This window comes from Camelus bactrianus, chromosome 1 (genome assembly GCF_048773025.1).
Source record: "Camelus bactrianus isolate YW-2024 breed Bactrian camel chromosome 1, ASM4877302v1, whole genome shotgun sequence".
NCBI classification, from domain to species: domain Eukaryota; kingdom Metazoa; phylum Chordata; class Mammalia; order Artiodactyla; family Camelidae; genus Camelus; species Camelus bactrianus.
The window spans coordinates 106,560,543-106,584,684 of NC_133539.1; the positions used below are offsets into that span (position 1 = coordinate 106,560,543).

The 24,142-nt window shown below is 46.7% G+C and overlaps 1 protein-coding gene across 1 annotated transcript; it reads left to right on the forward strand.

Moving 5' to 3' along the window:
- Window positions 1-4,008: 4,008 nt before the first annotated feature.
- NME9 (NME/NM23 family member 9) lies at window positions 4,009-23,512 on the forward strand. Its single transcript, XM_010952295.3, has 12 exons — window positions 4,009-4,177; window positions 4,543-4,579; window positions 9,305-9,362; window positions 11,860-11,963; window positions 12,931-13,002; window positions 14,663-14,779; window positions 15,903-15,978; window positions 18,202-18,284; window positions 18,581-18,673; window positions 19,562-19,716; window positions 21,020-21,156; window positions 23,027-23,512. Exons 1-12 carry the CDS (start codon window positions 4,029-4,031, stop codon window positions 23,119-23,121), a joined length of 1,176 nt encoding a protein of 391 aa, XP_010950597.3. The 5' UTR covers window positions 4,009-4,028; the 3' UTR covers window positions 23,122-23,512.
- The last annotated feature ends 630 nt before the right edge of the window (window positions 23,513-24,142 follow it).

A 24,142-nucleotide genomic window follows, 5' to 3' on the forward strand; every position in this document is an offset into this window, starting at 1 on the left:
TTTGAGATGGATCATAGGCTTAAATGTAAATTTTAAGTAAGTTCTTTTATTGTAAGTTTAAAATAATTTCTAATATTATAATTTTTAATAATTCCTGCAAGAAAATAAAGGGAATGTTTCCACGACCTGGAGGTAGGTAAAAACTCCTTAGGAAAAGATCTCTCAGGGAAAAAAAAACCCATAAAGAGAATTTAAAAACTTGAGATAAATTAAGTCTCATCAAAAATTTTAAAATCTCTGGTCATGAAATCCACCGTGTAACATCAAGCTGGCCACGAGAGGGCAGAGAGTGGAGGATTCCACATCTGACACTTCACCACTTAGGCTCCAAAGTAACACCATGGACACTCTGACTGAGGAAAACTAATCAAATGGCTCCCTCTGGCGGCCAGGGGTGGAGTGGACATCATGATCCTTGACTGGGAAGCCGCCTCCAGGCAACCATCCTACACTAAGAACATGATACTTTAACACCACCACCAATAACAGCTTTGCTGTCAAGAAACTTTAAAAGACATGATCTCTCTTCCCAGCATCCCTGAACGGAAGATATTATACTTCTCATTTTAAAGACGAGGAAATCAAGGATGAGGAAGTTGAAGGCTCACACAGGTAGTAGGTGGTTGGTCCAGGACCCAGCCCAAGCCTGTCAGACTCGAAAGCTCCCAGTTCTGCTGCTCCCAGCTGCTTTCCTCAGGGCAAGGTACAGTGGGGACGTGCTGTTACTTCTGGAAAAAGACAATGTAATACCTGGAAGCAGAGAGACTTGTCAGCCTAGACAAAGATATATGTAACACACTCATCTAACATGAAAGACTAGAAGTTGTCTGGGGAAACAATCTGCTTTGGTTTCTGATTTGCTCTTAAAGCGAGTTGGTTCATTCTTGTTTTACAAAGTCTGAAGTGTTTTAATAGAGAAAATGTTCCTGATGTTCAGTTTGGATCCCAAAAGGGTTTCTCTCAAGTAAACCACCACCTTGTGGCAATGAACATGACTTGCAGGAGAAAAGGTGTTTTGTTTTGTTTTTTTACTTCCAGTCCTTCAGACTCTAACACACAGCAGTAACCCTTAAAGTTAGAACTTTTTGTGTTAAACAAAGCAAAACAAACAAACCAAAAAAGTACCTCCCTTAGGGCAGGCTTAATGAAAACAGGTATCTTTGAAGAAAACAATTAAATCACTGACCCATGTCATAAAATAAGTGAAAGATGGAAATTTCGTTAAATCAAGATATAAAAAGTTGGGGCAATTCATTTGAGGGAAAATTGAGAAGGTTCCATATTGTCCAAATCACACACTTTTGAAAGTAAAGAGTTTCTATTAATAATTACAGGGTACAATAGGTGTAAGGTTAAGGTGTCAAGAAAGTCATGTGTCCCCTAAATTTGTTTCTGTGGTTTAGCCTGGCAAAGTTGTGACTGCATTTTATAGGAGAGACCACATGGTCAGAACTCTGACCCTTTCAGAGTGAATAAAAAGTCTTTTCTGTTTCAGTGTGCTGGCAGGAGTTTAGTATCTGATTTGGATTCGATTTGGAGGGACTAAATTCTAAGGGAGATTAGGGAGATTTCAAATGATTCAAGAGCTTGAGTAACCACCTCCCTAAGGCAAAAAAAAAAAAAAAAAAAATCCCTTGCATCTAGTAGACCCAGTTTGCAATGCTGTGTCTTACAGGTACCATTGTATGGATGTAACACAGTTTGATTGTTCATTCCCCTATGGAAGGACATTCTGGTTGCTTCCAATTTTTGGTGATTATGAATAAAGCTGCTATAAACACTTACATGCAGATTTTTGTATATACATAAATTTTCAAATCAGTTAGGTAAATATATAGGAGCACAATTGCTGTATCATATGCTAAGACTATGTTAGGCTTTGTAAGAAACTGCCAAACTGTCTTCTGAAGTGGCTATACCATTTTGCAAGCCCCTCAGCAATGAATGAGAGTCCCTGTTGTTCTGTATTTTCACTGGCATTTAACACTGTCAGGTTTTAAAAAAATTTTTAGCCATTCTAAAAGGTGTGTAGAATAATCTCAATATTGTTTTAATTTATAATTCCCCACTGACAAATGAGGTTGAGCATATTTTTTCATCTGTGTACTTTCCATCTGTATGTCTTCTTTGGTGAGGGATCTGTTCAGATCTTTTGCCCATTTTTAAATTGGGTTGTTTTCTTATTGTTGAGCTTTGTATATTTTGGATAAAAGTCCTTTATCAGATATGTGCTTTGCAAATATTTTCTCCCTTGTCTTTCCATTCTCTTAACAGCCTTTCAAAATTTTTTCTTCCAGGGATCATTCTTTTGCTGTTGTGTCTAAAAAGTCATTGCCAAACCCAGGATCACCTAGGTTTTCTCCTATGTTTTCTTCTAGAAGTTTTATAGTTTTCCAGATTACATTTATGTCTATGATCCATTTTGAGTTAATTTTTGTGAAAGGGGCAAGGTCTGTGTCCAGATTTATTTATATTTTGCAAATGGACGTCCAATTATTCCAGCACCATTTTTTGAAAAGACGATTCTTTCTACATTGACTTTCCTTTGCCAGTTTGTCAAAGATCAGTTGACTACATTGTATAGGTCTATTTTTACACTTTTTATTCTGTTCCATTGATCCATGTGTTTATTCTTTCACTAAAATGCTGTCTTGCTTATTGTAGCTTTACGGTAAGTCTTGAAGTCAATAGTGTCAGTTCTCCAACTTTGTCATTCTTCTGCACTGTGTTGACTATTCTGGGTCTCTTGCCTTTTCATATAATCTCTGGAATCAGTTTGTTGATATCCACAAAATAGCTTGCTGGGATTTTGATTGGAATTGTGTTTAATCTATAGATCACACTGGGAAGAATTAACACCTTAACAATATTGATCCTTCCTGACCTCAAACATGGAGTATCTTTCCATTTATTTAATTTATTTTCTATTTCCTCCAACAGCTATTATTAATTTCTAGTTTAATTCCATTGTGGTCTGAGAACATACTCTGTGTGATTTCTATTCTTTCAAATTTGTTAGGGCACGTTTTATGACCTGGAATGTGGAACACTGATGAATGTTCCATGTGAACTTGAGAAGAATCTGTATTCCACTATTGTTAGATGAAGTATTGTATAAGTGTCAGAGCAGGTTAATTAATGTTGTTGCTCAGTTCAACTTTATCCTTGCTCATTATCTGCCTGTTGGTGCTACTCACTCCTAAAGATGTAGTGTTGAAGTCTTCAGTTATAAAGTATGTTTATCTATTTTCTTTTCTTTTCTTTTCTTTTTTTTTTTTTTTTGCAGTTCTATCGGTTTTTCCCTCAGGTACTTTGCTGCTCTGTTGTTAGGTGCATACATGGTAAATATTGTTATGTCTTCCTGGAGAATTGACCCCTTTATCATTATGTAATGCCTTCTCTTTATTCCTGATAATTTCCTTGTTCTGAAATCTGCTTTGCCTGAAATTAATACAGCTACTCCAGCTTTCTTTGGATTAGTGTTAGCATGGCATAGCTTTCTCCACCCTTTACTTAACTTTTAACTGTGTCTTCTTTTTTTAACTTTTAAATCTGTGTCTTTATATTTAAAGTGGGTTTCTTGTAGACAACATGCAGTCGGGCCTTTTTTATTTTAACCACTGACAATTTCTGTCTTTTAATTGGTGTTGATCATTCACACTATATTTGTAACTATTTTCTATTTGCTTCATTTGATTTTCATACCTAATTTTGAAATTGCAATTTTGTATTCTTCGTCTTAAAGGGAATCTCTTCAGATCCCTCAAAACCTGGAGCCCCCTCTGCCCGGCATGTATTAAGTAACAATAGAAAAGCTGCATGCCAGCCCTGGTGGGGCAGAAGGGACACAGGGATTCGAGGACGCAACTGCACAGTACATGGATGCACCGGGTCTTCGCTCGGTGGGTCCAAATGTCCCAGACAAGGACAAACACTTCAGCCAATGAAAGCGTTCCTGCAGTCCAGTTCTGACAGCAAGGGGCGGGACGTCTTCCTGCGTTTCCGCTGGGCCCAGAGTGGGCGTGCTTATGTGCACTTTTGTTTATTACCTGGTAGCGCTGTGTTGCCATGACGACCGTAGCTGGTTCTCAGCTGACTCGGTTGGAAACTCTTGCTGCACGTTGAGGACCGTGTACCTGTCTGCAGAGGCTCCGTTTCCCAGGAATAAATCGGAACAGTAGGGGTAGCAGGGTTCTGTGGTCTTTTCCTGCCCGAATTCCTCGACTGGCCCTCCCATGCTTGATGGGCTGCACGGCTGGAGCCCCAACTCGGGCCTGTGCGCGCGCCCCTTGGCCGGCTCCGGGGAGTGGAAGGGGCTCCGCAAATCCGCCAAAAACCCTGAGCCCGCGGGCTGCAAGCTCCGCTTCCCCCATGGGGTGTTCATTTTGCATCATTGCGTTTATTTGCTGTCACTTAGAATTCACTTAAAGGCGCGGGAGCTTTGTCCGAAAAAGGCTCTTCTTGGCTTGCTGATCAGCGTAACGTTTTGTTGGGAGGCTGCGGCCAGAGCCCGCAGTAACAGAGCTTCTGTCTTCTTTGCAGAGCCATGGGCAGCAAGAAGAAGGAAATTGCCCTGCAGGTAAGCCTCAAAGGGGAGCTTGCTTCCAGCACTTGATTGGAGTTGGAGGTCAAGGAGGATGGTGTGGAGCAGAAAGTGCGGTATAAAAACAATCTTTTGTTTGCCAGCAGTAGGTGATAGTGTTCTCGAACTTGAACATTGCACCGTTCCACCTTAAATGAAAAAAAAATCTTATCTCGGACCTCCAGTGATGACAAATTTTTTGTGCACTTAAACATAAACAGAGAATCTTGGGTATAAGCTGTTCATGCTTCTAGTTTATGCAACCATAAAGCCCAAACAGGAATTAAAAGAAAACTAAAAAACCAAGAAAATATGAATCAGTATAATTCAATGTGACTTTTTTTGTTGAAATATGATTACAACTGGCTGAAAGAAGACGGTATCGGTTCTTTTGAGTTTGGGCATGTGTCCGTAACCAAGCAACTCTCTGGAGACCCAGTTCTCCCACCCTGGCTCTCTTCAATCATTCACTTATTCAGGAAATGTGTTTTGATATTTTATGCACTACACTCTCATTAAAGAGTACCTTACTTCATTTGCACCTGTGACAGGTGACTCCATAAGCCAGCGTCTGCTCTTTTTTTCCTGGTCTTAGACAGTAAGTAGTGGTTGACTTGAAAGTGATGGTGAAAACATGCAGGCATGGGCCCTGGAACTGGGAGGGAGGGCTTTATCATAAGAGCATCCGGATGATGTGTAATATGGGTACATTTTAAGCAAACTTTAAAATGTCTCATAGTCAATTCAGCCCATCAGGATATGTGTTCAGGCTATAGGCACCTCTTGGGGAGTAAAGTGGCAGTCATCTTGAGGCATCTGATTTCTCCTTTTTTTGTTCTCTGTGGCACCAGCACTTTTCATGTGAATTTCACATGCCCGGGGCTGGGGTTGGTGGGGAAGGGAAGCTTCGGGCTTTGGACTGGAAGCCCAAAGACCTGATGCAGCTCTTTCCTGACTCTTAGCCAAATCTGGGACTTTGGATAAATTACATAACCTCTCTGGGCTGTAGCTTGCCCATCTGCAGAATGAGGATGTTGGGCGAATTCTCGCTAAGAGCCTTCCAGCATTGATGTTCTAGTATGCTAGAGATATGGAAGTTTTCCTGCGTCTATATTCTGTCCATAAATCAATTGTGGGACCCTGGTCCTACCACTTGCTGCTGGGTGAACGATTTCCTCAACCTCCTTGAGCCTCCATGTCCTCTGTGTGAACAGAAGGGATAATACGTAGCCAGCAGGGTTGTTGTGATGACACGCCTTTAGACATTTCCAGGCTGGTCTGAATGCTGTCCGTGGTGGCGCTAAAATTTTTGCCCCATATGGTTATCTTTTCATGTGTCTATGCCTTATATCCCCTTTGAGAGTAGCTACGTTTTTCACCATTTTTTTTCATGCATATTCCCCAGAGCTCTGAGTTCAATGTGGTACTCACAGTAAGTGCTCCCATTTGCTGAGGGAGGAGGGAGAGTGGCTGTGCACTGAGGCATCTATGTAAGCATTACCTCTCTACCAGGTCAACTCCGTGAAGGAGTGCTCTAGGGTTTGCCAGCTCAGGAGCCCTGTCTTCTCTCTGGCTAAGAATATTCAGGGTTTCTTCTGTGACTCAGCCAGAAATTACAGGACATCAGGAGACAGTATGATTAAAAGGTACCACACGCTCCCCACTCATTCCCTACCTCACGTAGGGCTTATTGAAGTCCAGATATTTCCACACCTCTCTGCTCCGGCGCTGCTCCTCACAGTGAGATTCTTCAACTGTCCAAATGGCCCTGGCCCCACTACTGGTGTGGCTCAGCCCATGACGGGGGTTGCACCACAGAGAGTTGCCACTGACTGAGAGGGTGGGTGGAGGTGAGGGCTCTTCTGAACCCTGTCATGTTGCTCAGAACTTTAGTTGTGGGCTCAGGATGATATAAGTCCAACTCTCTTGTCTCAGGTAAGGCATTGAGAAGACTTCTCTGTTTCTTCTTATTTTTTTTCATAGAAACTAAAAAGCATGGAAGCATGGCTTCTTTAGAAAGATGGATCTTTCCATAGAGGATTTGCTGATGTTACATGTTTCCAGCCCCTTTAAAAGGACAAAGACCTTAGCATACCTGTATTAAGAATGAGTGGTCATTGTCATGGTCTTTTAATTTATATATTTTCAAAGCAGCTCTCCACAAAACTTACTAATTACAAAGGGAAAGAAGGTAATTTCACCTTGCAGAAGCTTGACAGACCATGTGGATCAAGCTATCAAAGTGAACATCATCAGTAATAGGGCAGATCAACACTGTGTGTCACCTGACAGGATGCAATGAGAAAACACACTTCTACCTCTCTGACACTCCACCAATCCAACCAGTTCCAACTAATCCAGCCAGTTCCATCCAATCCAACCAATTCCAACCAATCCAACCAGTTCCAACCAATCCAACCATTCTAACTAATCCCAATGAGTTCCAACCAATCCAACTAATTGCTGAGAAAAATTAAGGAAGATTTAATCATAAATGTTAAGAAACACTATGCTCATGGACTGAAAGACTCATTCTTATTAAGATTTCAGTTTTTTCCCCAAATTGGTTAAATAAGTCAATGCATCCCAATTAAAATCATTGCAGAAATTGACAAGCTGGTTCTAAAATGTATATGGAAATGCAAAGGACCTAGAATAGCCAAAACAATCTTGAAAAAGAAGAACAGATATGGAAGCCTCACCCTGGCTGATTCTAAGACTTATTATAAAGTTACAGTAATCAAAATAGTACGGTGCCAGCAAAAAACAGGTAAGTGGGTAAATGAAACAGAATAGAGTCTAAAATAAACCCACACTTATGCAACTAACTGGTTTTCAACAAAAGTGCCAAAGCAATTTAATAATGAAATAAATTTTTTCAACAAATTTTGCAGAAACAGCTATGCCTCTACATGGGAAAAAAGTTAACCATAACCCTTTCCTCACAATATAGACAAAAATTAATTTCAAATGGCTCACAGACTTAAATGTGACAGCTTAAGTTATAAAGCTTCTAGAAGAAAATAGGAGAGCATTTTTGTGACTTTGAGGAAAGGTTTCCTAAGAAGACAAAGTAGCCTTAACCACAAAGCTAAAATTTGATAAATTAGACTTCATCAATATTAAACACTTCTGCTCAACAAAAGACACTGTTAAGGAAATGAATAGGCAAACCACAGACTCAGAAAATATTTATAATACATGTATCTGATAAAGAACATGGGCCCAAATATATATAGTATATAAATATATATAAATATTATAATATATATAATATAAATATTATATAATATAAATATTATATATATATATATATATATATAATAAAAAGGCCAACAATCCAATATAAGAAAATGGACAGATCAATGGACACTTCTCAAGGAATGTATACAAATGGTTGATAAGCACATTAAATAGTGCTCAACACCATTAGTCATCTGGAAAATGAAATTAAAGCCACAATGAGATACCACTATATCACCATTAGTGTGGCTAAAATTTAAAAGACTGAAAACACCAAATTTTAGTGAGAATGTGGAGCAACCAGAACTCCTATACTCTACTGGTAGAAGTTTAAATTGTTTCAACCACTTTAGGAAAAGCAGTGGCAGTCTCTTATTAAACTGAACATACATTTACCCCACGTCCCAGCAATTTAACTCCTAGGTATTTACTTACTGAAAAAAAAAACAAAAAACCCATGAACAAAAAAAGATTTAATAAGAATATTCATGTCTTTATTCATAACAACCCCAAACTATCAAGCCAGTTATGATACTATCACACAATGGAACATGGTCAGGAATAAAAGTTAGCAAACCACTGACAGACAGCTACACAGATGGACCTCCCAAATATGCTGAGCGAAAGAGGCCAGCACAAAATAAGACACACTGTATTATTTCATTTATATGAAGTTTTAGAACAGGCAAAATGAATCTATCATGACAGAAAGCAGATGAGTGTTTACCTGGGGTGGGGAGTGGGGAGTGACTGGGAGGAGGCAGGAGGGGACCTGCTGGGCTGATACAATGTTCTGTATTGTGATGGGGGTGTGGTTATCTGGCTGAATGCATTTGTCAAAACTCATTGATTTGTAATAGTTTAACTCTGTGTATCTCACTGTATAGAATTTATAGCTCGTACAATGTATAAAAAGACAAAAAAGAAAAACTGAATGTGAACCTCTCTGTACATAAATACAGATAAATGTCAAAATTAAATGTTGAGTGACGGGGAGGGTATAGCCCAGAGGTGGAGTGCATCCTCACATGCACGAGGTCTTGGGTTCAATCCCCAGTAGCTCCATTTAAAAAATAAACTTAATTACCTCCCCCACCAAAAAAAAAAACCAAACGGTAAATGTTGAGTGAAAGCGCAAGTTGCAAAACGTATGGTGCTATGTATGCACCTTTATGCACGTAGAGCAATTTTATATATTGTTTTTTTGAACAAGTACCACGTAAAAATTAATTTTTTTAAAAATGAGATTTTTCTTAGGATTGTGGTTACTCTTGGGGATGGAGGCAGGAAGAGAGAGAAGGAGAAAAGATTAAGGAAAGAGGACAGTGTGAGCCGTATTTGTAACTATTTCATTGACAGAGAGAAAGAAGATAGATGATTGATAGCTAGATAGATGGATAGATAATCTGGAGCAAAAACCTAAAATTGTCTCCCACTGGCGCCCTCAGTAATACATTCTTTGTTCCTCTTTGATGTTAGGTCAACATCAGCACCCAGGAACTTTGGGATGAAATGCTCAGTTCCAAAGGACTAACCGGTAATTTAAGATAATTTTTAGACTCATCTTTTTCAAAACTGCTAAATGACATATTGAACTATGAAGAGAAAAGCTTCAAAGAGCATCATTTTCCTATAATCCTGAGTTTCATACATAAAGAACCAGGTAATTTCTTTGCGTATATCTATGCTTGAATATCTGACAGTTCAGTTCAGGAAACTAGTCAGTACTGTCAGATAACAGGGTTCCCTTGTTTTAGATCTGACTGTCATACTCAGGGGTTGTCTGGTATTAAAGAAAAGAAACCTCTTGTAATTACCTGAAGCATAAAAGGGGAATGTATTGAAAGGGATATGGGGTCTCTTGGAACTCACTGGCTGGAAGGAGAGCCAGGTAACCCAAGGGAGTGGAACCAGGAACTACAGTCATCAGGAAATGGCACAGCCACTGTCACCGGGTCTCCTGGTCCCTATCCTCCTTGTATCAGTTATCTGTTGCTGAGCAACAGTTTACCCCAAAATTTAGTGGTTTATAACACCAAGGATATATCCCCTGGTTTCTGTGGATCCAGGATCCAGGTGTTGCTTAGCTGGGTACCTTTGGCTCTGGGTCCCTTACCAGGCTGAAGCTAAGGAGTCAGACAGGGAATGTCAAGGCTCAAATTAGAGTTGAATTTACTTCCAAGCTCCCTCATGTGGCTTTGGCAGATCTTAGAAGGTCATTTCCAAGTTCTTTCCTGTGGCTACTGACAGGACCTAGGTCCTCGCTGGCTGTTGACCAGAGACATCAATTTCCTACCATCAATTTCTCCCTAAGGCAACTCAAAATATGGTAACTTTCTTCTCCCAGAGCAGGTTTCAGGGAGGGAAGGAGAGAGAGAGAGGGAAAAAGAAAAGTCATAGCTTTTTTGTAACCTAATCTCAAAAGCGACATCCCACTGCTTTTGCCCTGTTCTGTTTGTTAGAAGCATTAGGTCCAGCCTGCACTCACTTGCTTGACTGAACTAACCAACACTCCTGACTGCATGCATCTTCCCTGGAATAGTAGAAACAGCCCAGGCAATGGCACGAGATAAACCTCAGTCCAAAACTTGGTTCTACTGCTTCAGAAGTTAATTTTACCTCGGGTTGGTTATTTCCTTCCTCATTTCTATGGTAGGATAATGATACCTATGTCTCTGGATTTTTTGAAAGAAAAAGGACAGATGCCCTCTTGTAGCTCAGTAAACATTAGCTCCCCCTCTTTTCTAGAACTTACTGTGAATCCTCATTGCCTAGTAAATCAGGATGGAACTCCTCAAATCCACGTTCCACACTCCTCAGTGGTCTCTGCCTCCACTTCCCAAAGCCCAGCGCCCGGCTGGCCTGGCTCAGCACGCGGCCCAGCAGCCCCTGAACCCCCTCCATGCCTCCCCCCACAGCCTCCCTCTCTGGGTCCAAGCCTGGCACGTTCCACGGTGCCCAGTGCAAGTTTCCTCATCACTGGGGAGCTTCCTCCCCTGACTCCAGCAGCGCAGTGTGAATACAGTGCTGCCGAAGTCGATGCTGCTTTTAATAACGATAATTTACGTCATGTTTTATTCATCATTCTCCTATGATGGGAAAAACTTTAAATGGGAATCTTCGAAAAGTAAAATCACAAATTGCATGCTATTGAGATTGGCAGGGATGATAGTTAATAAGCAGTGTCTGCAGTCTCTCCCCGTGACCATGTGCTCCAGCAGCTGAACAGAAGCGCCCAGCTGTGTGGCAGGCATAAGCTCTGTGAGTGCTGAGGTCTTTAGGAAGACATCCTTCCTCTAAAATGTGACCACCGGTATGTCACAATCTAGCACTTGCTGCGTCTGACCAGGCAGGGTAGGTCCTACCTGTGTCCCGTGCATATGTGTTGGCTTTGCTTAGCTTCTTACAGACGCAGGTCTAGTGCAATCAGACAAAAGAGTCCCTCACACCTGGCACCACCCTATTCCAGAGACTGGGGCCAAAGCAGAAAAAGGCACCCCAGTTTCCACCTAGGTCTCTATCAGGTTCACTTTCCAGGAGAACAATGTTGATTTGATAAAGCAAGGAAAGCTCTCCTTTACCCAAAGTAAGTGACTTTTAACTCATCGGGGAAAGATGAACGCTGTTTATGATCAAAGTAGCTAAGAGTTGATCGTATGCTGACAGGTCACCTCTTCCTTTTAGAAGAGATAGTTTCAGTCCAATTCAAATATTTACTGAGGGGCTCTCTGTGCTAGGCCTGACCCTGAATGTAGCTGAAAATTCTTAAGGTAAAGGATCCACATTAAGGAAGTGATTTTCCACCATACTTACCTGGTTGTGTTTAGGATTCGGAACACCGAGATCAGAAGACTGAGAGAAAGCTGTGTTTCCGTGCTCACTCATTCTCTGCTGGGATAATAAATCCCTTCAACCATTAAATGTCCCTGCAAACAGATGTGCACCGGAAGGGTTAGAACGTGCAGGCGTCAGTCCTGCCCGACATGCTGGGCGCTGGTGCCCACTGAACGCCCCTGCCTCTGGGTTCCACACAGTTGTCGACGTCTATCAAGGCTGGTGTGGCCCCTGCAAACCCGTGGTGAGCCTCTTCCAGAAGATGAGGATGGAAGCGGGCCTGGACCTCCTGCATTTTGCATTAGTAAGATCCTCTCTCGGCAGAATGTCGCACAACATTGTGAAAACATGGAAAATTTGAAAAACAGGAGCAGGAAGTTTGAGGGGCCCTTTTCAGATTAGTGAAAAGGCATCTGTTGTGGATTTTTGGCTGATATCAGTGTCTCCAGAGAGGAGGACTCCCCCAACCCCGCCTGGCCGGCAGTCACGTGGGTGGGGCTGCCTCCTGATACTGTGGCTGGCGGGGGGCGGGGGGGGGGGTCCCGCCACTCTCAGGCAAGTGCCCCTTCCTGGCTCATGCACACTGGAAGCCCTGAAGTTTCACTGTCAGAGCACAGGGTTTATGATTTCCATCCTCTGCTCCCTCAAGGGGAACTTCTAGCAAATGTTAACTTGGGTCAATGCATGGAAACAGGAATGGATTCCAGAGAAACGTGTATGAGACCCTGGATGTGCTGCACGGGTCTGAGGTGCAGATTGGAGACGCAGGAATGTCCCTCACGCTGATTCTCCAAGAGCTGGGCTTCCAGGGCTGGCACTCCCTGGAGACGTGGTTTTGAGGCTTTCTTGGAGCGTGTGGAGGGGGTGCCTGGATAGGGAACCTCGTCCATGGGCAGAAGGGCCTTGTCAGACTTGGAGGCAGAGCTGCAGGACCTCACCTCTGTTGCTGCCACTCAGGGCAGATGTGGGATGTTAAAGGGGTGTGGGGGGACTCCTTCCATCTGGAGCAGGCAAAGCTGTCATTTCTTCCTGAGTTTATTCTTCAAAAAAGTACACTGGCAAACAGTTTTACCAATATGTTGACAGGACAGTTGTTAAGATTCTGATGAAAAGACATTAGAAGGAGCAGCATGAGAGTGAGCCAGGGCTCCGCCTGGGGAGGGCCATCACTGTGTGTGTGTGTGTGTGTGCGCGCGCGCGCGCGGGCACACGGGTGTTGTCCTTCATGGTTGTTCACCCTCCTGCCCCCGCTGACAGCTCGTTTTCTTTAGGCAGAAGCGGACTGTCTCGATGTCCTCGAAAAATACCGTGGGAGGTGTGAGCCGACCTTTCTGTTTTATGCAGTAAGTACATTTCAGATCCCTGGTAGCAGATCATGAGAGCTGGGATAGATGCGTCTTTCTGGCATTAATTCTCACTGGCAGTCACCATGAGGCCTCACTCATCCACGACAGTACTGCATCTTCTCCTGGACTGTGATTTTGGTTGTGGACAGACGTCCTTAATCTTAGCAGTGTAGGTGGGACTGGGACTGGGACAGGCAGGGGCCCTGCCCATGGGCTGGCTGGGGTGGACGCCCAGCCCCTGGCGGTCGCTCTGGGCTCGGCCTTCCCAAGGACAGGACACAGGAAGGAGGAGGAGTCACTCAGATGTGTGGGTTCCTTCTGGCTCATGAACACTCCCGACTGAGGTCTGACTCTCAGAGCGCAGAGTGTGGAGATTCCCACCCTCAGCTCCATACAGGGGACCTTTCAGCAGATGTGAATACCCCTCGTGGGGCGGACGAGCTCTGCATTTACCTTTGCTCATTGTAAACTGTGAAGATACGTTGACAGAAAGTCAGAAATGAGAGGGACGACTGCTGACAGCCCAGTGGTTCAGCGTTTGTAAGATCATCTGGATGCCTTTGGGTGTGACATCCATGCTGGGCTCCAGGCCCCTGAGAGTCCCCTGTCTCACACCTGGCTTCCTGGGCTTAGTCACTTGCCAGTCCCTGAAGACAGCTGACCGCTGTTCTCCTCCTGACCCGGTCAAGCCCCTCATTGCACAGTCAGGGAAACTGGGGTCTGCCCACCTGGCCAGGGTGGTTTAGTTTTGCAACCTTCGGTCCCTCAGCTCTCAGATACGGCAAGTATCACAAATGAAGGTATATGTATAATATGAGTTTTGACATTCAGGAGGGAGACTGAAGTTCCATGATGAAAACTGGTGGGTATGGGGGAAGGTGGGAAGTGCTGAGATGAACGTGCTCCCAGCTGAACCAGCATCAGAGCTCAGTTGCGGAAAAGGGATCATGATGACAGCGGTTTGCTTCCTTGTGCCCGTGGTGGGTGGGACTGAAGCATAAAAACATAATCGGCCGTGTGGGAACACGTGGCAGTGCCTCAGTCACATAGTGGTGGTCCTTTCGGGGTGAGATGGGACTTTCGTGAGTGACAGGCATCCAGACTTCTGAAAAAGTGAAAGCGGGAAACTCAGGTTCACCAGGAACACCACCTCCACCGGGAAGTCTTCCCTGATCGCCCCAGATGGAGTTGGGAATTGATTCTTGCCCCAAATTCCAAATACCCCTATGAAAGCAATGAGCTTATTCTACTGTAATTGTATCTCTGACCTGACCACCTCTCTCCCCACTAGAACCCCCATTCACTGAGGGTGAGGACTCTGTCTTTCATGTGTAGTGTTTCTCTCTCTGCCTGTCCTGGTGTTTGGCATAGTAAGTGCTCAACTGATATTTGTTGAGCGAAGGAGCCATGGAGAGGCCGCCCTTAGTCACTCACAACCCAGTGGACCCTAGTCCTCCCGCAGCTAACTCCCTCCTGCCCTGAAGGAAGTGTTGAAGGGAGGGGCATGGGGTAGCAGGCAGGGAAGTGGATGAAGCTGTGGGCCTGGGGTCCAAGGAGGACTCTGACCTTGGGGATGGTCCTAAGCAAACCTCTGGGACACTCTTGGACAGAGGCTGATACAGTGTCGTCTGTGCCAACCATCTGGGCTGTGTTCCAGGGAGGAGACCTGGTGGCGGTGGTTAGAGGAGCAGACGCCCCCCTGCTGCAGAAAACCATCCTTGACCAGCTGGAGGCAGAGAAGAGGGTGCTGGCCAGAGGCGGAGAGCGGAGGGTGGTAAGCAGAGCAGTCCTAGGGGCGGCCAGCTCACAAATGTTTCCTAGGCCAGGCCAGCAGGTCCCTCCCCTGCCCCACCAATTTCCTCACTGTCCACAGAAAGCTGCATTAAATGCCCACCCTGGCGGCGGGCCCCCTGAAGGCTGGCACTGCCCACTATGAAACCCCCTTTTAAGAAGTTGTCCCCTTCATCCAGGACACTCTAACATCTTTTATCCATTTCCCTTTCTTCCCCACTTTCTCTCTCAACAAGGGTTTCTGGAACCCTGACAATGAATTCAGAAATGAAAATAGTTATGAATCCAGTAGCAGGGAGGAGGAGTCAGCCTCAGGGTGAAATCTCTCCTAGGGACCCGCCCTCCCCTCACATTCCCGAGTTTTACTTGTGATCCCAGGTTTCTTTAATTAGAAATTAAGCTCCGTCATTACCACGAGAAGTAGGATCAGCACTGCTTGTGACTTGGATAAATTACTTCCATGACAACATGGACTGCAAGTTTTTCACAAATAAATCAGCAGCCTTTGAAAACTGACACACCTTAGGTAGAAAGAAGTATTTCCGGGTGCTCTGAGCACCTGCAAACAAACCTTAACCCGTTCTATGTCCATTTCAATTCCAATTCATATTCAGTTCCAAATAGCAAAACTTTGTTTTTATAGAATAAGTTAGAACCAAATTATATTTTTCCCCAAGAAAACTGGCAATTTTTCCCCAAGAAAGAAAATCACAACACTTATGCCTCCTCCATAAATAAACGACCTCTCTCTTTCCTACCTCCCTGCACTGCACAGGCAATTGCTTAATAATAGCTTGCATTTCAATTCTTCCTTTGTCTTCTTGTTAACTCTCTATTTTGTCTTTTTCCCTGGTTTCTATGTGATGCTTGTGAAAATAGGCAGAATCTAAACCTTAAGATCAGCATGGATTCCCTTGCCTTCAAACACTCTCACCCCCCACCATCACCCAACAACTAAAAAGGATCTTGTCAAGTTTCCAGGACTTGACTCTCTTCTTTTGCTCTGCATTGGGGACCCTTACTTTTTGAGCTTCTGTCGGTTTTTGAAGGTCTTTGTGGAATTTCAATTAGCTGACACCTTTCTGTTCATGACTAATTTGTACTAGATTAAAGATGAGGCTCTTTCTAATGAAGTTGAATGCTTTTCCCATGAAAAGGACGATGGTGAAGACGAGGACGTGGGTGAGTACAGAACCAACAAGCAAGGCAAACAGGCAATGTGGACTCAGATTTGATGTGTTTTTTAAAAAATATACGAGTCACCAGTTTATTGAGCAGCCTGAACTCTGGGAAGATGACCCAAATGGTCTCCAGCCACCTGACTTCAAACATACGGTGTCAGGTCTTCCTCCTGCCCTGTAATAGCCTCTCAGGCACCTTTCACCGCTTTCTGACCAAGTTCAAATATGACATGTGACTTTCACGGCAATCGCCGGGCATCAGGAAAGACTCCCTTAATAAAATGGGAGAGGAGCAACATTACTAAGGGGGAGTGATGATGCTGGTGCTTCCTTAGTCCTTATTTGACGGAAAGAGTTTCTTCCACCTTTTTCTGTACTGAACACTTTCCCTCCCCACAGCCCTGCACCCTCGTCCCCGTATCCCCCAAGTATCAACCCATGGATTTCACACTCCTGGGCACCGCAGTTCTTCCTGAACCTTTAGTATGAGAAGAACACCTTGACCTGAGAGTGTGAAGAGAAGCCAGAAGTTACAGAGGCTGTTCTGTCAGGGGGTGCTCCCCCTGGTCACTGAGACACCGGGAAGCCAGGATTCCGTTTGGGAACCCAGCTGGAGAGAGAAGGAAGTTCTGCCTCCTGCCCAAAACAGGCCACTTATTCTCATGTGGTTGATGAGGGCTGGCGGAGCTGATTGTAACAAGGGAAGAGGCGATGTTTAGGAGACCAAGAAAAGTGTGAAAAGGAAATCAGCGATTTGGCTTCGTTTAATGCCTCCTTTGGAGATTATCTCTTCTTTCTTCCCTCCCCTGCCCCTGTTACTTCCTCCCAAATCAAGACTCAACTCCTAGAAACCTGTGCAAAAGTCTGCCACTCCCCTTAGCCTTCCTCACCCCAGGGCCCTGGTCCTGAACCGGGCCCACAGTCCTGGGGCCGCCCTCACCCGGCCCCGGCCCACCCGCTGCGGTCCGGCCTCTGGGCCCCCTCCTCCCCCCCACTGCTTCTCACCGGGGCTCCAGTGCCCAGATGGTGCCAACTCCTCCGGGCGGTTTCCAGTCATAGCCCACGGCATCCTTCTGCAGGCTTGGCTGCCCTCCGCAGCGTCTTCCTACTCAAAGCCCCCTCCTCGTTTGGTGTGGAGACGTCGCGACCTTTCTCGTTGTCCTCGTTTTCTCTGGCCTCCCCGCAGCCCCCTCTTCCTTGGCTTTTCTTTCCTTTCGCTCCTTTTCAGGCTGCGGCTCCGCTCTGGCCTCTTGCTCTCCACCTCCAGGTGCTCTGGTCAGTCAGTCAATTTATAAGGGAACTCACTGTAAGAGCTCCTTAAAGTCCAAGTGTTCACAGGATGTTAGACATGGTGCTCACCCACACACACAAAATGAATAGACTGGTGGCTTAAAATGATTCATACCTTTGCAGTCCACATTCTTAGATTTCCACAGTAGGATGCAGAGACTGGCAGGTTTCGTGTAAAAGTTGAGGAAATAGGCCACGGGGGATGCAGTCTGTGGAGCGCGCAGGCAGCTCACCAAGGCCGGGCCGGGACAAACCGGCGTCGCAGAGGCGCCCACTGGGCATGCGCGGGGGCCTGCGCTCACGTGGCCCCTCCCGCCCCACCGCCGCTGGTCGGACCTGGGGTCGCTGAGTAGTGGGCTGGCCTGTGAGCTGTGTCTGGTGCCTGGGCGCCAGCTAGCTGGCCAATTCTCTGGAGAATTTGAACAACGCGAAGACTGAAGGTGCAGTTTAGTTGTGTGTGCTGCCTGGAGACATTGTTGGAAAGTAAAAAAGACGCCCTGGCAAAGGAGGCAGTGGAGTGAGAGGAGAACACAGTATAGACAGCACTTAGAGACCAAGAATCACTAGAAGGTGACAGGAAGGGTCAAGAGTGGCCCGGCCTGCGTTGCCTCTGCTCCAGCTCTTCCCGGCTCCAGGCTGACTTGGTTGTTTCTGGGGTTTTGTTCCTGAGTCATCTTTGATCTCCTCCTGCATCTCTCTCCCTCCCCACGCCATCCGCACACCCGGTCCGTGTCTCTTGCATGTCTCTGTCCCTTGCAGCCAGGTTGAGGTTGGGGTCTGGAGCCAGACCCCTGCATCCACTAAAGTCCAGGTCTGCAGGAGCACAGCCAGGAGGCCGGGGGCTGTGTGCAGGGTGGCCAGGTCCCTGGGGAGGGCCTCCTGCGAGCCTCCTGTGAGCCCAGCATCTGACAGCACCATCCCCGGCTTGTTCCAGTTGCATCAGAGAAGGCCTGCACCTTGGCCATCATTAAACCAGACGCGGTGGTGCATGGGAAGACGGATGAGATTATCATGAAGGTAAGAGAGAGGGCACTTACCTTATGGACCACCATCATGTCTTCCCTGGTGGAAACACGGGGTGGGGGGGCTCACATAGCTGGGTTGAGGGGAAGAGAAGGCTTTTAAGGAGTCTTAATTAAAATTCCATTTGACTAAATTAAACGTTTTAAATCTCATTGGGACAGATGTGATGAGGATGAGGGTCTCCACTGCTTTTCATGCTGCCTTTTCCAACATCTTTTACTTTCAACACATCGAAATGTGAATTTGGGCTTGCTTTACCCTTTCAGAGTATGTATGTATATATTCTGCAGATCCAGGAAGCCGGGTTCGACATTTTAACAAACGAAGAGAGAACCATGACGGAAGAAGAAATGCGACTTTTCTACCAGCGCCGAGCTGGCGAGGTCAGCTCCTTTGCTTCCAACACACTCTCACTTCTTTCTCTGTCTCCAACATTATGTTTACGGATTGATACTAGTCTGGGAGAAAATAAGAGTATAATGAAGTTCAAGAGTCTGAACAGTAGGTGGGCCGGGAACTTGCTCTCAGAATGATGACTCTAGGCTGTATCAGCTCAACGCTGTTTGGCAGCAAGGATGAGATTCTGACTCTAACATAAGCAATGAAATAAGGAATTTATTGAAAGGAGACTCCGTGCCTCCCAGAACTGAAGAGAGTTGAAGGAGTTGCACGAGGAAGGTGTGGGGAGAAAACCGAGGTGGGGGTAGGGATCCCAGGGAGTCACTGCGGCTGCGGCCGCTGGGTGACTCAGATTCAGCCACATTCCATCTGCTTCTGCTTCTTACCCTCTGGGGAGGGAGGGTCTAGTTGACCTGGCTTGGGCCCCACCTCTCAGATGAGGGGGTATGTGTGGGGACGGGTGGATAGGCCTTGTGGCTGTCAGCCCGACAAGGACCAAGTGAAATGGGGAAGGGCTGCTCCCTGAAGGAAGCCTGAGTTCTCCTTGAAGAAGGAGGACAGGCTTCAAGGCACTGCCCCAAATAAGCCTCTACTGCATCCCACACCCACATGACTCCCATGTATTTGGTCTTCTCAATGCCCCCACCTAATTTACTAATCTCATGTTCAACCCCAAATGAGTGAACTCAAAGATTCATCTTTCTGCCTTTAACTTGTATCTAGGTTCTCTGGGTGTAGTTGGGCATCACTGCCCCAGCTCCCTGGAGCCCTCCACAGGCCTGCCGGCTGGTGACCATCCCCCATCCTGCGGGTGGGATGGGCCCGCTGACCCTCTGCAGGCCTGGGTCACTGTTTCCCCCTCCCTGTGCTAGGAGGCATTTGAGAAGTTGCTCCATTACATGTGCAGTGGACCGAGCCGCCTCCTGATCCTCACCAGGACTGAGGGTACCGAGGACGTGGTCACCGCCTGGCGAACCCTCATGGGGCCCTGTGACCCCGATGTGGCCAGGAGGGAGCAGCCTGACAGGTGATGTCACCAGCTGTGGTCCTTTTATCTATCTCAAAACCTGCATCCAAGGAAGCTGAGAGCCCTGCTCCAGGTTCAGCCCAGAGTCGTGGGTAACACAGGAGGCTCTTTGACAGCCACGGAGCTCCTTCTTTGTTATATGTGGGAGGAGTCCCTGACCTCTCTGTTAGGGATTTTAGGAGACCCTGACATCCTCCCCCTCTGATCCAGCCCCCAGCCCTTCACAGGGGCCTCCTTGTGGCCTCTCCCCCTCTTCTGAAGGCTGTGGCTGGATCCAGTCCTCACTGTTCTCTCTGCAGCCAGAGGATCCCGTAGCGTGGTCCCAGAGCCCCCTGCCACACTCATCCAGGAAGTGCAGATTCCCAGACTCCATACAGGCCTGCCAAGTCAGAGACTCTGGGTGGGGCCTAAGAATCTACATTGTAGACTGAACCCCCACCCCCATTTTCTACTCCCTGCCCAAGGTGTCCTGAGTCCCTGAGAGCCTGAGCACCCTGTTCTGTATACTGCACCGGGCTGCCTCGGTCTGCTCCCTGGCCCTGTGTGAATATTTAGCCTGGCACCACCAACGCCAAATCCACTGTGTCTTGCCCTTGAAGCTGAGAGAGGCCCAGCCAATGGGAAAGAAATTAGCAAGAGACTAAGTAACTGCGGTTGTACCTTGTAGTTGTAGAGGGCCGGGAACACTCATGTACGAGGCAGCCTGGGCCAGTGAAAGATGGCCCAGGGTTCAGGTCTTAGGTTTTCTGAGCCTCACTAACTGTGACCTTGGGTCATCCATGCTTTAATCCCTCCGTGCCTCAATTTCCTCATCTGAAATATGGGAACTATAACAGGACATGCCTCATGTTAAGTATGTATATTTGAAGTACTTAGAATATTGACATGCAGGAAGTCCTAGCAATATTAATGTTATCTTAGGAGGTCTTGGGTGGGGGGATTAACTATGCCAACTTGTAGCGAGCCCTCGGCAGGATGCTAGCCAGCAACACAGTGGCAGCTCCTGGGCTTACACCATGACTCAGGCATATTTAAACTGGGGATCATGACAGAGTCTCCCTGTGGCACAAATGAAGGGAGATCAGGTACGGGAGGCACTGGCAGGGTGCCCAGTACGCTGCCGTGGTGGAATAGATGCCAGTTCCTCTCGCCTTCACTGCTGTTCTCGGCATTTCCAACAGAGAGAAAGCCGTGTCACAGAAGTGTCAGCTGCTGATTGGGAGCTGGTGGCCGTGTTGCCCCAGAGCAGAAAATTTCTCTTCCAATGAAATAATTGTTTCTTGTTCATTTTGTCTGTTCCCAGTCTCCGGGCTCAGTATGGCACAGAAATGCCCTTTAATGCAGTCCATGGAAGCCAGGACTCGGAAGATGCCCGCTGGGAACTGGCGCTGCTCTTCCCCAGTTTTAAGTTTTCACATGAGGTTCTGGAAGCCCCTCTGGGTGAGTCATTAAGGCAGAGCTGCTCTTTATTAAATCTGCAGGGAGCACGTGGGGAGACTGATAACAACTATGTGGTAACCAAGTGCTCCATCTAATAAGGGCCTGCTGGGAAAACAGGGGCCACTACGTAACAGCAGCAGCAGTCCTGCTCGGTTGCGTTTTCAGAGTAACAGTATTGCTTTTTACCTTGTTACACTTTTTGCTGCATTTTACTTTGGAGCCATACTCTCATTGCAAAGTTACTTTGTATTCTCCTACGGAAACCACAGGGAAAATTTAACTCATTTTCTGGAAGCCAACTTCAAAGGCAGAGGCCGGATGTCACCCCCTACTTCCACCAAGCCCTTGGTGGGGTCACTGAGAAGCAGAGGGTGACACACAGGGCCCTATGCCCTGGGATGCTCTGACTCTCATATACCTCAGCCCACACATTTTGGGAAAAGTGTGCTGGGTCGTCCCCACCTTCACATCTGGGTGAGAAACCCTGGGGGCTCAGAGGGCACGTGACTTACCTCCCTCCACAAGCGGAAGCAGTCACCAGGCCTGGGCTGTTCCTGCCACCGAGTGGCACTGGCACATCTTGGGCGGGAGCCCGAGGTGAGGCGGAATGGGCCAGGGGCTGAATGTCCTGGGAAGAGCAAAGGACATGAGGGTGGCTGTCTCAGGAGAAGGCTGCCTGCTGCTCTGAAATGGCAATAACCTCTGTGTGCTTGAATGCTCGGGTTTTAACCAATATAGTTTACTAAACGTTTGATGTGTTCCTCGCAGTCTCAAGATCTGAATCCAGCCAAGCAAGAACAGGTGGTCTGAGGGGTGGGGGTAGGCAGGATGGGAGCTGAGCCCTGCTGGCCCTTGTCTCATCCACTTGCTGCTCATGGCCAGCTGAGGGGTGAGCAGGAGGGGCATGGGGTTTAGGGAGTTGAGAAATCCTGGGAAGTGTGGCTTCATGTGGATCAGAGACCCAAGCCTGCACATCCAAGTGCAAGTGGTTCTCCAAAGCCATCCTCTGCAGAGAAGAACTCTTACCTGGTGGCACTTTGAGGGCCAGCTTTCCTCTGGGGAACTGCCCTCAGAGAGAGCCCGCGATGCATTTCCTTACACGTCCTGAGTCACAGGACATCTTCACCCTTTTGCAGGGGTGATTGGAAACAAGGAGGTCTGACTCGACAACGCTCTTGAGGAGAGTTGGGAGATCAGGAGCCTGACTTTCTGGCCTCAGGTGATAATGAGCAAAGGGAACAATTCCAGAAGATTCTGAGCCCAGACCACATTCAGGAATAGGTGCACAGCTTCCCGCAGGCATGACCTTGAAGCAGCCTCGCCGAGGTGCTGGTGTTCTGCCCACGTGTCTGATGTGTGTGTGTCGTGCCTTCACAGTTGGCAGGAGCAGCACGTGCTTTCACGGTGCCCAGCACTTTTTCTGGGCACTGGAGACTGACAATCCTGGGTTTGAATCCTGGCTCCACTATTTATTAGCTGAATAGCCTTAGGAAAGTTGCTTTCCTTTTGGGACCTCAGTTTCCTCATCTGTGAAATGGAGATGATGATAGACCCACCCATCCCATAATAAGCACCTTCCTCAGTGAGCTCTCCTGAGGGTGAGAGGAGACAAAGCATGTGAAGTTCTCAGCCTGGGGCCTGACACGTGTGAAGTGCTCAACCAGTGTTATGTCCTCTCTTAATTCTTTCCTAGTCCCTAGCACACGTATTAGGACCCCTCAATGCCGCTCCATCCACCGTGACCCCTTGCCTCAAGGCCTGCGATGTAGCTAGCTCGCCCTTTCCGCTGTCCCTTTGTGGACAGTGTGAGGGACGGAGGAGAGGGACAGGGCTCTGGTTGAGGTCCTACAGAACTCTTGTCGTCCCACAGGCCGCAAGGCTGCAGGAGCCGAGGGCCCCAGCAAGGTGCTGTGCTTCCCTGAGGATGTGGACGAGGCAGCTGAGCTGTCGTGCCAGAGCCCATGACCCGGGCAAGGCCACGAGGCAAAGCGTCGGTGCACCTATATCTGCTGCACATAAGGAAACCTCCAGGGTTGGAACTTCCTCTTTTGAGCATCAATACTTTTTGGGTTTCGCTCTCTTGTGAATGAAAAAAAAAAAACACGGAATCTACTTTCTTGCCTGATTAAATAGTACGTAGAGTAACATATACTTTTTGGGGGGGCATCTCTGGGGCATTTTAGAAAATTCATGGACATCAGTTATTGTACCCTGCTGTGATGTGGTGTCCTCTCAGGGGACACTGAGTTACAGAGCGCAGTGTTTCCCCAGTAATAAATCTCCTTTAGGAATGAAACCATTTTAGACCTTAACTTGGTAATAGTGAACTTGAAAACAGTGCAACAAGATTGCCTGTGACACTTCGGGGCTTATTGACATGGGGGCAGACACAAATCAGCTTTAAATCTTCATGCTGCCCACCTCGGCCACACGAGCCGTCCTGGGATGCTGCCAGATTTGCTGTCTGCAGCTCACCACGAATTGGGCCATGCTCATAAAGCAAGGCTCAGGGGTTACATTTGGCACCAGGGTTCCTCTAATTTTCTTGACACCCCCTTCTCCCATGTCTATGGTTTATTTTGGCTAAAGCCTAATTTTAAAACCGAAGAGGTCCCAGAGGTGGCTCCAGCTCTCACTGAATTGCCGGGTTTAGCCCTCCCTCCATGGCGTGCCCTTGAGGGACATGGGGTTTTCAGTGAAGAGTAACCATCACCACCCCTGTGACTAGTAACTTGCACAGCCACTTCCTCTGACTGGTTTGCTCTCTGGTTTATTTGGAAATTCACTGAGCCCAGCCATACTCTTTCCTTGCTGACTGAGGAAAAGGTTGTGTCCTTCTAAATCACAAGGCAAATGGCAGAAATTTCCTTCTCATTTGCTGGTTTGCTCCAGAGGGCTTCGCACTTATGACTTGAAGAAGCTCTTTAAAAGGATGGTTAGCTCCCAGAGGATGCCTGTTTATGGGTGTCTCATTGTTTCCGCCAGC